Source organism: Petromyzon marinus, chromosome 40, assembly GCF_048934315.1.
Source record: "Petromyzon marinus isolate PM22_M1 ecotype Great Lakes invasive population chromosome 40, UKy_Petmar_22M1.pri1.0, whole genome shotgun sequence".
NCBI lineage: Eukaryota > Metazoa > Chordata > Hyperoartia > Petromyzontiformes > Petromyzontidae > Petromyzon > Petromyzon marinus.
This window is the reverse complement of record NC_133706.1, coordinates 12,663,077-12,677,899: the sequence shown is the minus strand read 5'-3', so window position 1 is coordinate 12,677,899 and position 14,823 is coordinate 12,663,077. Positions and strand designations below refer to the sequence as shown.

The window sequence follows — 14,823 nt, the reverse complement described above, 5'->3', positions numbered from 1 at the left end:
AAGTAGCTGTAAAAAAATCAGTTTTCAATCAAGATTTTAAAGCGCATAGCTCCGGTGGCTTCCTAATATCGTAAAGGAGAGCGTTCCAGACGGCCGCAGAATCACATCTAAAAGTGCGATGCAGTGACCGTATTTGTTCGACGGCTATCCAAAAGCCGCTGCGTTCGCGTGATGGTTCATGCTCTTTGACGGGATCAGCAAGATATTGTGGTTCATTTGTGGCAAGCACTTTGTGTGTGTACTGAGTATTCGGCTGATGTGATGCCAAAGGATCTAAAGTTAAGTGGATTTTCCGATGACCGGTACCAGTGGTGTCAAGATCGGCCTCTATGGAGGAGACTCGTGAAGGACGCTGCTAGGCAGATGGAGGCAGTCGCCTTTAAAGGACAACGAAGGGCAGAAGAGCGATGCTCACAATAATAAGCGGAGCGCCGGGCGGCTAAACGCAGTGAGGTGGCACAGTGGGGAGCACAGGTGATGCATCTGTCAGTCATCTCAATCAATTGGGTCTGTCCCGTGACCTGCCATCGAGCCTTCGACACTTAATGTGGCCTCAAAGTGCACCTCGCCTGGCACAAGCGCCGTGGTGATGTCACCGCCAATTAGGGGCGAGCGGCCTCTGCTGTGTTTGTGTCTAGAGGGGAGCGGTGGCGCAGTGGTTAGCGCACCAATTCCCGCTCACGACCAATATCAGTGGCGAATATTTGGACCGGTCTTGGGCCTCCCTTAGGTCGATTCAGCCTTAAATGAGTACCTGGTGCGGTGTGTAAACATCAGCAATGGTGCTCGCTAACAGCACTTGCCCCAAAAGTCTTTTGAAGGCTACACGAGAGATCTTTGTCTTTTTGTATCGGTGTATGTTGTTGGCATGTGGGTGTATTGTGTGTCTGTGAAAGCCTAAACTGTACAGGTATGGTGGGAATCTTTGTTTGAATGTGTGTGTATTGTGTATACAGTGCGTATCTTGTGATATATACACACAGTGCATATATTGCGTGTGTGTGTGTGGGTGAGTGTTGGGGAGCGGTGGTGTAGTGGCTCGCGTGTTGCACTCAGAACCCGGCGACCTAAGTTCGATTCCCGCTCACGAGAAAATTAATAGTGGGGAATATTTGAACCGATCCTGGGTCCTCCCCTAAGTATATTCAGCCTCAAATTAGTACCTGGTGCGATGTGTGAACATTTCCACTAGGGAGACAAAGGCGGCCGGGCGTGGTGCTAGCCACCCACCCACTCCCTGAGTGTGCCGTACCAGCCTTCATCGGCGCTCGCGAACGACACTTGCCCAAATGACCTGTTCAGGCTATACTGGGGATTTTTGTCTTTGTTTCAATGTGTATGATCGTTGAGATTGTTGTGACGAGTACTGTTAGCGAGCACCTATTAAGGCCGGCACTGCACATGGCATGAGGGGTGATGTGGTCAGAACCACGCCCCACAGCCTGTGAAATGCTGCATGGGGGCAATTATATGAATGCGAGTGAAAGTCTATATGGGGGACCTTTATCTTTGCTTTGTATGCGTCTGTGTGTATTATGTATGTGTATTGCACGGGCGTGGTGCTAAGCACCCCACCCCTCATAGGCGCGGCCTTAATAGATGCTCGCTAACACCACCTGCACCAACAGTCTGTGTAGATAGGTGAGCGTGGTGAGTGTGTGGCAGTGTGTACAGCGGTAGTGGAGTGGTTAGCGCTCAACATTACGAACCCGGCGGACCGAGTTCGATGCCCCTCTCACGGCCAACACGAAGCAGTGACTATTATCTGAACCGGTTCTGGGCTTCCTTGGGTCGACTTAGCTTCAAATGATTACCTAGTGCGGTGTGTAAACATCGCTACTAGGGAGACAGGCGGGCGAGCGGGCGTGGGTGGCCACACCCTCGCGAAGAGCATTTGTCTCTCCAATCTGTGATACGGGGCTCTTTGTCTCTGTGCGTGGTGTGTATTGGGTGTGCACTGTGCGTGGTGTGTATTGGGTGGTCACAGGCACCGTGTAAGCCAGAAAACTAACCAGACAATCAGCCTCCTCCACGCACAAATATCGGTGTTATTTTTTTACACATCCCATCATTTGGAATTGGTTATCAAGCGAGCCCAACTCTGCTGATGAGACACTAAACGTCTAAACCGGCCTAGAGTGCCGCTTGTGTTGAACCCATGCTGCCGAGACCATGCTCTACGGGAAGGCAGTGTGGCTGATTGGATGTGTAAAACAGACTTTAGATTGTATAAGTGGAGGGACACGTCCCGGAGGGAGACACATTGTATCTGATTCATCGTGTTATTCAGGGATATGCGTTGTTTTTTTTCCTGTGCGGGTGTCTCTGTGCGCGTGTCACGGCTAGCATCAGTGGCGAGTGATACTCCGAGGCGGGTTTTTTTTGGTCCTCCTGCTAGGTCGACTCGGCCATTAAAACGAATCCCCCGCACTTTGTAAGCATCGGTCTCGGCGTCTTGGCGAGACACGGATGGGAGCGAGACGCGGGGGGTTTTCTGGTGGTGAGACACGGCGGACGGGATGAGCGAGACGCGGGGGGCGGGATGAGTGAGACACAGATGATGGGGGGATGCCCGCTCACTGCACAGCACCCCCCACCCTCGGGGGGGCGGGGCTGCCTCCCCCGCTGTTGACCCCCCCCAACCCCAACCCGTGCCCAGGCCACGCCACCCGGCGCCCTGCCTCGCCCTGCGGCGAGCGCGGCGCGGCTGCAGCGTCTCGCCCGCCCGCCCGCTGCAGCCGCTGAATCACTTCGGCCAGACGCTCCTCGCTGCGCCGTCTGCAGCGAGCCGACCAACTTCGCCCTCGATTCCGCGCAGCAATTGTACACACATTTTTAATTCGCATAGTAAAGCAATTGTATTTTTTCATTTGCTATACAGCCAGATAACACGACAAATCGCTAACCTTAAACACCCAGTCGTTCATAAAAGTTAAAGGCAGTATAGTACTATAGTAATAGAGCAAGTGCAGAATCACTGAACCGGAATTGAGATTTCGATTTAAAGCTTTCGTGACTGCAAGGATTCATCTTCTTTGGTTCTTTCGGTAAAGTCACGTAGAATGAGAATAAAATAATAAATTGATAAAAGAAAATAACACAATAAAATTCTCACGACGTTTCGGCCGCTTGTGTTGTGGCCAAAACGTCGTGAGAATTTTATTGTGTTATTTTATTTTATCAATTTATTATTTTATTCTCATTTTACGGAATTGAGATATTTAAAGCATTTAGCGCGGGGCCCTTGAAAGTGCGAGGCCCGTAGCTACTACTACACATGTAGCTACTTGTGCTACTAGGATAATCCGGCACTGACGTGTTTATTATTTTTGTTACACAAAGATCCCCTGTGTAGCCCTGACTTGGGCGGCAGGCGCTGTTAGCCAGCACCCGATGGATGTCGGCATGGCACACGCTAGAAGGTGTGCCAGAACCGCTCGCCAAATCGCGATGTTTAAACGCCGCACAAATGACTACAAGATACTCATTTGTGTACGAGGCACTCATTCGAGGCTGGTACTTATTGGAGGCTGAGTCGACCTAGGTGAGGCCCAGAGATTCGTGTTTGCCGTGAGCGGGAATCGAACTCGGGTCGCCGGGTTCGTTGTGCAGCACAATAACCAACTACACCACCGCTCCACACACATCCCATCTGCAGCACTGCGTTTCTTTCGGGAGTGGCGCATTTTAGTAGCGTTTTGCAACTCGTAGTGATATACCTTGCAAATGGTTTTAATATTCAGTGCCTCATAAGGAGTCGGCCTTGCTTGAATCAACGTTGGGTCTTCGTTCAACACGACACTCCATAGTGCACAACGCAACATAATCACGTGCGTCGCTCTGGAGGATATAAAATTAATAAGTAAATTGCTTCCTTAAGATGTCTCTCCACATCAAACTTTTATTTTATACATCCCATCAGCCACAGGATCTTCTGGGACACACCTGTTTTAATAGACACTGTAGACCACTCCAGACAGGCGACATCCACTCATCACGCCAAACCTTCACGGGCGCCTCTTGTGGCTGAACGCAAAACCACGTGGAGTTTGCGCGACATCCAACGTACACCACTTCCCCGCCCGGGGCGACTTTACAAACCTGGGCCCACAACACTCGACGCAACTTTTATTTCATACAGGTAGCATTGTTCATGTATAGTATACCACTACTTCCAATATGCCACCACCATCTCCATCACGCTGCTGTCACCTTTGTAATAATTATTATATGGGCCGCAGAGTAAACGCCACTGCAGCCGGCGCTTCTTTAACGGAGGAGGAACAGCGACACGTCGCGAACTCTTGTCTCTCTGTTGAAGCCCTCTCGTTGTGACCAGCAGCAGCAGCAGGACCTCCACATTGGCATCGAGCTCCTGAACATCAACACCACATTGCTACTGACATCGTAAGAGTCGAACGATTCCATTCGCACGCTCAGCAGACTTGAGGCTCCCGTGACGCTTTTTTGCAGTGGGGGTTATTGCGATGTTCTTTTCCCCCAATTAAGCAATTTGCGGTAATGATTCAGATATGACAGACTGTGTTGTTGTCTTGGTGTGCTCCGAGGCTGTTGTTGTATTGCTGTGGTCTGGGACTCTTGTTGTTCTTTTGCTGCCTTGCCCCAAGGTTGCATTTGCTGTTGAAAAATCGGCAGGAATTGATGTACTTTTTCAATTTGCACTCCTATAAATTTTGATTTAAAGCTTTCGTGACTGCAGAAATTAATATTCTTGGTTCTTTCGGTAAAGTCACGTAGAAGGGAAACAATAAAATAATCAAAATTATTAAAAAATAAAATAAAAAATATTAAATTTTGATTTTAAGCTTTCGTGACTGCAGTAATTCATATTCTTAGCTCTTTCGGTAAAGTCACGTTGAACTTTACCGAAAGAGCTAAGAATATAAAAATTATTATTTTATTGTTTCCCTTCTACGTGACTTTACCGAAAGAACCAAGAATATTGTACTTCTATACTTTATATTTGTTTGCAACTTGCTTTCATATCGTCTTTGTATTGTTTGGTGATGTAACTCGCTGACCCTCGTGCCGCCCCTGGACATCTGTGAAAAGGAGCTCCATTGGATTTCTCCTCCTAAATAAATTTTAGATTCTGAGATATGGACCTTGCTGCTGGCACGCAATGGCCTCCTGCTCTTGCAAGTGGCGTCACGGGACCTTTAACGTCAATTGTGGGCAAAGCAGACGGCGCCGCGTAGTAGTATTGTAAGATACACGCTGCAGTATTTACCAGGGCAGCCTGCAAGTTTTGAAATGCGAATCTCTGCGAACACGCTACCTTAGCGCCATGTTACCACGATCATTCCCGTCGCCAATCTCGCTGATGCCTGTTTCAGTGTCTCCATCACGCTGGTGTCCGTCATGGGGGTGTCCGTCACGGGGTGTACGTGACGGGGTGTCCGTCACGGGGTGTCCGTCACGGGGTGTACGTCACACGGGGTGTACGTGACGGGGTGTCCATCATGGGGGTGTCCGTCACGGGGGTGTACGTCACACGGGGTGTCCGTCACGGGGTGTACGTCACACGGGGTGTCCGTCACGCGGGGTGTACATGACGGGGGTGTCCGTCACGGGGTGTACGTCACACGGGGTGTACGTGACGGGGTGTACGTCACACGGGGTGTCCGTCACACGGGGTGTCCGTCATGGAGTGTACGTCACGGGGTGTCCGTCACACGGGGTGTCCGTCACACGGGGTGTACGTGACGGGGGTGTCCGTCACACGGGGTGTACGTGACGGGGGTGTCCGTCACGGGGTGTACGTCACACGAGGTGTACGTGACGGGGTGTACGTCACACGGGGTGTCCGTCACACGGGGTGTCCGTCACACGGGGTGTACGTCACGGGGTGTCCGTCACACGGGGTGTCCGTCACACGGGGTGTACGTGACGGGGGTGTCCGTCACGGGGTGTACATGACAGGGGTGTATGTGACGGGGGTGTCCATCATGGGGGTGTACGTCACACGGGGTGTACGTGACGGGGTGTCCGTCACACGGGGTGTCCGTCACACGGGGTGTACATGACGGGGTGTCCGTCACACGGGGTGTCCGTCACACGGGGTGTACATGACGGGGTGTACATGACGGGGGTGTACGTGATGGGGATGTGCGTGACGGGGGTGTCCGTCATGGGGGTGTCTGTCATGGGGTTGTCCGTCACGGGGGTGTACGTGACGGGGTGTACGACACGGAGTGTACGTGACGGGGTGTACGTCACGGAGTGTACGTCACGGGGTGTCCGTCACGGGGTGTCCATCACGGGGTGTCCGTCACGGGGTGTATGTGACGGGGGTGTCCATCATGGGGGTGTACGTCACACGGGGTGCACGTCACACGGGGTGTCCGTCACACGGGGTGTACATGACGGGGGGTCCGTCACACGGGGTGTCCGTCAGACGGGGTGTACATGACGGGGTGTACATGACAGGGGTGTACGTGATGGGGATGTGCGTGACGGGGGTGTCCGTCATGGGGGTGTCTGTCATGGGGGTGTCCGTCACGGGGGTGTACGTGACGGGGTGTACGACACGGAGTGTACGTGACGGGGTGTACGTCACGGAGTGTACGTCACAGGGTGTCCGTCACGGGGTGTCCGTCACTGGGTGTCCGTCACGGGGTGTCCGTCACGGGGTGTCCGTCACGGGGTGTATGTGACGGGGGTGTCCATCATGGGGGTGTACGTCACACGGGGTGTACGTCACACGGGGTGTCCGTCACACGGGGTGTCCGTCACACGGGGTGTCCGTCACACGGGGTGTCCGTCACACGGGGTGTCCGTCACGGGGTGTACGTGACGGGGTGTATGTGACGGGGTGTCCGTGACACGGAGTGTACGTCACACGGGGTGTCCGTCACGGGGTGTACGTGACGGGGGTGTACGTCACGGTGTACGTGACGGGGGTGTCCGTATTCCACCGGTCTGTTACTCTACTGGTGTATTACCCTGAATCCACTTTAATATCTGTAACTTAATATCTCTGAATAATTTGTCCAAGCAAACAGTTTTTGCAAGTTTATTTTATTCAATACCGGTTGATGTTTGTGCACCGTGTCCAATTTTACTTCAATGCGGTCATCTCTGCTCTGCTATTTGCTTATTTTGATCTGATTCCTATTTGCTTAATAGTTGTACAGCACTTAAGTTTACGTTTTTACTTTTCTTATTGGTGACCCAGGTCACTCTTGCAAATGAGACTCACCGTGGTCTCTTGGGGTATATTTTGGTTCAAAAAATACACTTGGAAATTTACACTAGCATCTCTTACACCAATGTCTCTCGTACACCAGTACCTCCAGCGACAGGTTTCTTTTTCATCATTCACGTAAAGAGTCAATATTCCAGACAGCGTCCGCTACCCGCGCCATCCGACATCGAACACCGCGGCCCGGCGGGCTCTCGCAAAGACGTAGTGGGTTATGGGTGGCCTCCTCCCTCCGCCTCCCCCCACCACTCCACTAGAGGGAGAAGCCCTTGGAGGCGAGGTCCCGGCGTGCCTCCCCGATCTGCGTCGCCAGCTCCTTGGCCGCATCGGGGCAGTCGCCGAACGTTGCCAAGCCGATCCCCACGGACGCCAGCGAGTAGCAGCCGAGCAGCACCAGGGCGTAGGCCGGCAGGGGCACCAGGGCGGCCCGCACGGGCGCCGGCAGCGCCGGTCCCGCCACCAGCAGAGCCGCCCAAAGGCCGAGTAGGGAGGCCGCGCGCAGCGCAAAGCGGGACAGGCGGGTCATGGCGGCCTGCGAGAGGGCGTGCGGGAGGGCACGGCGGGAGGGCACGGCGGGAGGGCACGGGGGACAGCGGAGGTGGCGTGGACAGCAGCATCGGCGAGAGTGAGCAGAACGGGCAGCATCGTCAGCACGCTGAGCGTGAGAATGATCACCATCATCAACAAAAGCATTACCATCAATCAACATGATCCAACAAATTCAAAATGCTTCCGCGCGGGTTATTTCCAATCTCTCCTTTAATTATCACACTTTGCCTCTCAACACTGCACCATAGACTCAGCACTGCACCATAGACTCAGCACTGCCCCATAGACTCAGCACTGCACCATAGACTCAGCACTGCACCATAGACTCAGCACTGCCCCATAGACTCAGCACTGCCCCTGTACATGAAGCAGTCCCCCTCCTTAGCCTCACCTCTTCTCTATAGCCCATTCCCTCCCCTCCGTCCCCCCCCGACAGCCCTTCCGTGACCCCACGTGCCCTCTTGTTAGGTCACTCCTTTCTCGGCCCTTGCACTGCCCTTGCCATCTAAATCATTCGATGTTTGTAACCTATGTCATAGAGCGCCTTGAACTAGTAGCCCTCATTAAATGTAAAAATAAGTTAAATCAGCATCAGCATCAGCACCATCTTTATCATCCACATTATGAGCAACGCTATCAACGTCAGCATCGTCAATCATGATGGGATGTGTCAAATCTCGTTTGTTTTTTGAAGGGACAGATGTGGCTGCTTTGGCATCATGGAAACTGAACCCCAGGAATTTTGAGTTCTTAAAACCCCAATCCCGACGATACCCTGGAACCTGAATCCATCAAACTTGCATCCCGAGAATGTGAATCCCTGGAACATGGATCTCCGAGCCCTGGATTCCAGGAACCTGGCTCTTTGGATTCTTGGATCTCAATCCCTGAACACAGTCCCTCGATTCCTACAACCTCAGCACATGGGGGGACCCGGAGCCCTGAAACCTGAATCCCTAAAACTTGGAACCAGGAGGCTGAATCCTTACAACTTGATGTCCTGGAAGCTGGATTCCTCCAAGCTGAGTCCATGCAATCTGCATTCCTAAAATCTGGAAAGGAATCCCCGAGCCCTGAAACGCGAATACCTGGCACCCTGAATACAAAGAGACCTGGAACCCTGAATACAAAGAGACCTGGAACCCTGAATACCAAGAGACCTGGAACCTGGAGCCATGGTTCCTGAATACCTGGACCCTGGATCCTGACTACGTGGAGCCCTAGAATGTTGATTACGTGGAGCCCGGAGCCCTGCAGCGTGGATTACCTGGAGCCCTGAGCCCTGGAGCCTGAATATGAAGAGACCGAAGCCCTTGGAGCGTGGATTGCGTGGAGCCGCCGCCTCCGTCTCCCGCTTCCGCAGTCGCGGCGGACGAAACGAGGCCCCGGGCTGACGTCACGCGGCGCGCTCCGTTATGACGATGACGTCATCGCCTCCGCTCGCCAAACCCTGGCTCGCGATGACGTCATCAGGGCAGCGCGTTGTTTGACGGGCTTTCTTTTTACGACGGCGTCATCGCGATCATCATCAACCATAGTTAGTTCCATAGTTCCATTTATTTGGTATAGCCCTGTGAGCCATTCGGCTCTTGAATCGGGTGCAACCGCAACAAACAAAAAAAACATGAACAAGAAAACATCTTAAAGTGATTATGTGACTGTGCAAACAGAAAATCCAGGAAAAAAAACCATCAAAATATTCCTGAAATAGTACCATACACCTCCCCACCTCTCCACCAACTGAACGTTCGAGACGTCATCGCGTCGTGTTTACATCTCTGTTGACGTTGCACGAGCGCGTGACGTCACGCCGCAGATTTCCCCGCGCGTGTTCGGGTAACGTCACGCGTGACGTCATCGACCGTTTATGAAAACCGCGTGGGCGACGTCATCCGTCGAGACCAAAAACATATTTGTTACGTCACGTCTCGGCCGCTTCTGCTCACTGGCGGCGTCCACGTTACGGCGCCGGGTCCCGCGTGAACCGGGGAGCCCCGCGTCCCTTTGCGTCGGGTGGCAGCGATTCCACGGATCGAGGTACCCCCCCCGGGGGTGCGGGCACTGCTGCGCGAGTCCCCGTCAACTTGGGTCCCCCCCTGTGTGTGAGAGGGGTCCGCGCAGAGGGGGGGGGGGGTCTCTGTGTGAAGGAGTTTGGGTTGCCTGCACAGAGGGGTCATCTTGCACAGGGGGCCTCCGGGGCAGCGGTGACGTGTGGTTATCTCGCGGCCCATATCAGTGGCGAACATCTGAACCGGTCCTGGGCCTCCCCTAGGTCGACTCGGCCTTAATTTAGAACCTCGTGCGGTGTTTAAACATTAGCACTGGAGATACAAAGGCGGCCGGGCGTGGTTGCTGGCCACCCACCCACCGAGTGCGGCTTTCATAGGTGCTACACGCGACCAGCACTTGCCCAAAAAGTCTGTTAAAGCTATACGGGGGATATTTGTCTATGTGTGTGTCTGTGTCACTGTGTGTCTGTGTTTCTCTGTGTCACTGTGCTGAGGGAGGGTGGCGTTTGTGCACAGGCTGCCCTATATGACACCATAACAACAGTCTGGACCACTGGACGGGTTCCGCAGGATTGGAAGGATGCCCTGGTGGTCTCCCTCTTTAAGAAGGGGGACCGCACAGACTGTAACAACTACAGGGGCATCTCACTCAGTGTGAGGCCGGGAAAGGTCCTGGCAAGGATTATTCAACATCGCCTTGCCACGCACGCTGAGGAGAGGCTTGCGGAGCCCCAATGCGGTTTCAGGAAAGGGCGGTCCTGCACATATGCCATATTTTCTGTCCGTCTGCTACAGCAGAGGTGTAGGGAATTCCAGCAAGACCTACATCTCTCCTTTATTGACCTGGTCAAGGCCTATTATACCATCAGTAGGCCTAGGCTCTGGGTTGTTCTTAGTGCTTTTGGAGTCCCTGACCCTCTGCTCACGATCATTGAGGACCTTCATGATTTTTCAATTTAAAGCTTTCGTGACTGCAAGGATTCATCTTCTTTGGTTCTTTCGTTAAAGTCACGTAGAATGAGAATAAAATAATAAATTAATAAAATAATAAAATATCCGTGGTGCTAAAGTTGAGGGTAAGAATCCACCCATTTTTTCACCATATAGCATTGTGATATACTGTATAACGACTTATTGTTGGTAGCTTAGCTGATTGGAGAATATATAGAGTTTATTGATAACATTGAGGTAGTTTATATTTAAGTTTTTTATTGGTTTACTATATGGTATTCATTATATAGTGTAGTGTATACCCAGCTACTGTGAATAGCTCAGCTTATTGAAGAATATATTGAGTACATTTATATTGATGTAATTTAGACTTAGGTTTTTTCACATCGGTTTACTATATGATAGTCGAGTGGTTGCAGCCCCTTTGGTGTCCATGTACTAGGTGCCTCTGTGGATGTGTAGGCTTTGACTTTAACATAGCTATTTCTATGACCAGTCACAAGTTAATCACTCAGCTATTTCAATGCTAAATTCTCCTGTTTGATTTATACTAGGTGCCTCTGTGGATATGTAGGCTTTGACTTTAACATAGCCATTTCTGTGACCAATCACAAGCTAATCACTCAGCTATTTCAATGCTAAATTCTCCTGTTTGATTTGTACTAGGTGCCTCTGTGGATGTGTAGGCTTTGACTTTAACATAGCTATTTCTATGACCAGTCACAAGCTAATCACTCAGCTATTTCAATGCTAAATTCTCCTGTTTGATTTGTACTAGGTGCCTCTGTGGATGTGTAGGCCTTGACTTTAACATAGCTATTTCTATGACCAGTCACAAGCTAATCACGCAGCTATTTCAATGCTAAATTATCCGAACCAAACATTAAACTAATTTTCAATGGTACAGTATATTTTTTCAAGTAGTGGTATCCCAAACTTTCGCAGCAGCTTAAATTCCCTTTTCACACCATCAATATGTAAACTCCCCCTCCCCCCCTCGCCGGTCTGCACATGTTCACCCCCTCTACACCGTTCATCATGCTAAGTCCGCCAATTAAATGCGAATTTTTATGCTAATTCCTTTGTCAAGGCGCTCTGTTTCTTCTCACACAGCTAAAAGGTCGCGGTCTGAGCTTGGCTGTGTTCGCTCCAGCGCTGTTCTCCAGACAGTCTCGTCCCTTCACCTGATGAAGGCCACTTGTGTTGTGGCCGAAACGTCGTGGGAATTTTATTGTGTTATTTTAGTTTATTAATTTATTATTTTATTCTCATTCTACGTGACTTTACCGAAAGAACCAAAGAAGACCTTCATGATGGTGAGCGGGCCCGGGTAAAACTACGTGGCCGGGAGTCGGAGCCATTCCCTGTTCACCTTGGGGTGCGACAGGGATGTCCTCTGGCTCCAACATTATTTAACATCTATTTTGACCACCTAGTTCGTGAAGCCTTCAGTAGCTGTACCGGAGGAATTTCCATCTGGTACAGATACAATGGGAGGCTAATCGATGCCCGGGTGCGGTCAAGGGTTGGCTCCCTATTGGTCAACCACGTTATGTATGCCGATAACCTGGTAATTACGGCGCTGCTGCTGAACCTGTAGTGTGCCATGAAGAGGTGGGGCCTTACCATCAGCCCCACCAAAACGAAGCACTTGCCTGGGTATTTTGTACCATCGGACACTCCACCCCCACAACTCCCAATCTGTGATGGGGCAGTTGTGGAGAGAGTGGAGAGTTTCCCATACCTGGGCAGTGTGTTCATGACCGGCTCCGGTTTAACAGCAGAGGTCTCACTACGAATCAGTCAAGCGGCATTATCTTTTCATCGGTTGCGTAACGCTGTGTGGAAGCTACCTGGTCTATCACTCCGTACGAAGCTTCAGGTTTTCTCGGCCACGGTCATTCCCTCCCTTCTCTACACTTGCGAAACGTGGACACCCCTAATGGAACATCTTCGCCGGTTAAAAACATTTATGCTGGCCTGCCTACGATCCATCCTGGGTTTAACCAGGCTGGATTGTGTGAGGAGCTCACAAATCCTTGAAAGATGTGGACAAAGTGCCATCGGTGAGCTCCTCCGGCAGGCAAGGCTTCGTTGGCTGGGTCATGTCGCCTGCATGCCCAGCCACCGCATGCCTAAACAGCTTTTGTTCGGCCGGATTGAGGGGGCTAAACGGGCGCTGCACGGGCTAGAGAAGAGATGGAGTGATGTGGTACAGGAGGACGTGGAACTGAGTGGACTTGCCGATGACTGGTACCAGCGGTGTCAAGATCGGCCTTTGTGGAGGAGGCTCGTGAAGGACGCTACTGGGCAGTTGGAGGCAGTCGCCCTCCAACAACAACGGAGGGCGAAGGAGCGACGCTCACAACAACGAGCGGAGTGCCGGGTGGCTCAAGCACCTCAAGTTGGCACAGTAGGGGGCACAGGCGGTGCATCAGCCAGTCATCTCAGTCAGTCGACCTGTGGCATCTGGGTCTGCCAGCGGGGGTTCGACACTTCACGTGGCCTCAAGGTGCACATAGCCTGGCACAAGCGTCGTGGTGACGTCACTGCTACTTAGTGGCGAATGGCGGTTGTTGTGTGTCTTTGTCTCTGTGTGTCTTTATGTCTGTGTGTCTGTATCAGTGGCAGCCGTGAGGCCGAGTTAGGTCTGGGTCCAGGTCGAGCGATGTGACGGGAGGCTTGGGGCTGACGCCGCAATCCGATCCTGCAACGGGGATGGTGACAGTGACAGCCTTAGAGTGACACAACACAGTCTAGCTCACAACACAGTCTAACAACAGACTAACAACAGTCTAGCTCGCAACACAGTCTAGCTCACAAGACAGTCTAGCTCACAACACAGTATAGCTCACAACACAGTCTAACAACACAGTCTAGCTCACAACACAGTCTAACAACACAGTATAGCTCACAACACAGTCTAACAACAGTCTAGCTCACAACACAGTCTAACAACAGTCTAGCTCACAACACAGTCTAACAACACAGTCTAGCTCACAACACAGTCTAACAACACAGTCTAGCTCACAACACAGTCTAACAACACAGTATAGCTCACAACACAGTCTAACAACAGTCTAGCTCACAACACAGTCTAGCTCACAACACAGTCTAACAACACAGTCTAGCGCACAACACAGTATAGCTCACAACACAATATAGCTCACAACACAGTCTAGTGCACAACACAGTCTAACAAGACAGTCTAACAACACAGTCTAGCTCACAACACAGTCTAACAACACAGTCTAACAACAGTCTCACGCGCGCGCGCGTGTGTATGCCCTTCAGCAGGAAAAAGAAAATAACAAGTACAGGAGGCAACGTTTCAGCCAATGACCCTTCTTCAAAGCAGCACGTGGATATTTCGCAGGATTGTGATAGGTGGCGGTGGTTTGAGGAGGCCTTCATCCAGCAGTGGATTGAACCTGGCAGTATGTTGAACTAGGACCCACGGCATTTTACTGAGGCACGTTTTGAGTTGTTTGGCTGTAAACAGCTGGAGGGGGAGATGTTATCGCCATGGTAACTGGGCACCACGGCTGTGCCACACCTGTACTGTGCCACACCTGTACTGTGCCACACCTGTACTCTGTGTGACAGTACAGGTGTGTGTGTCACACACACTTGTACTGTGTGTTTCACACCTGTACTGTGTCACACCTGTACTGTGTGTTACACCTGTACTGTGTGTGTGTCACACCTGTACTGTGTGTGTGTCACACCTGTACTGTGTGTCACACCTGTACTGTGTCACACTTGTACTGTGTGTGTGTCACACCTGTACTGTGTCACACCTGTACTGTGTGTGTCACACCTGTACTGTGTTACACCTGTACCGTGTCACACCTGTACCGTGTGTGTGTCACACCTGTATTGTGTCACACCTGTACTGTGTGTGTGTCACATCTGTACTGTGTCACACCTTTACCGTGTGTGTGTCACACCTGTACTGTGTGTGTCACACCTGTACTGTGTCACACCTGTACTGTGTGTCACACCTGTACCGTGTCACACCTGTACTGTGTCACACCTGTTCCGTGTGTGTGTCACACCTGTACCGTGTCACACCTGTACTGTGTGTGT

General features: G+C 51.6%; 2 protein-coding genes across 3 annotated transcripts in view; one reads left to right on the top strand and one right to left on the bottom strand.

The window, feature by feature from the left end:
• Nucleotides 1-7,025: 7,025 nt before the first annotated feature.
• Nucleotides 7,026-9,220, bottom strand: DPM3 (dolichyl-phosphate mannosyltransferase subunit 3, regulatory). Its single transcript, XM_032968825.2, has 2 exons — nucleotides 9,042-9,220; nucleotides 7,026-7,757 (listed from the first exon to the last, which is right to left on the bottom strand). Exon 2 carries the CDS (start codon nucleotides 7,749-7,751, stop codon nucleotides 7,479-7,481), a length of 273 nt encoding a protein of 90 aa, XP_032824716.2. The 5' UTR covers nucleotides 7,752-7,757; nucleotides 9,042-9,220; the 3' UTR covers nucleotides 7,026-7,478.
• A 420-nt stretch (nucleotides 9,221-9,640) lies between these two features.
• LOC116950846 (inositol hexakisphosphate and diphosphoinositol-pentakisphosphate kinase 2-like) overlaps nucleotides 9,641-14,823 on the top strand; it is a 38,987-nt gene continuing 33,804 nt past the window's right edge. Inside the window, exon 1 of one of the 2 annotated variants that reach the window (XM_032968960.2) lies at nucleotides 9,641-9,811. In XM_032968960.2, coding sequence (XP_032824851.2) covers nucleotides 9,642-9,811 — 170 coding nt within the window. In that variant the 5' untranslated portion in view covers nucleotide 9,641. The remainder of the gene's footprint in view (nucleotides 9,812-14,823) is intronic. The other variant, XM_032968961.2, reaches the window with a different exon arrangement.

Excerpts from the sequence above, each read along its gene's own strand:
- DPM3 (XM_032968825.2), bottom strand. The coding sequence starts at position 7,751 with ATGACCCGCCTGTCCCGCTTTGCGCTGCGCGCGGCCTCCCTACTCGGC.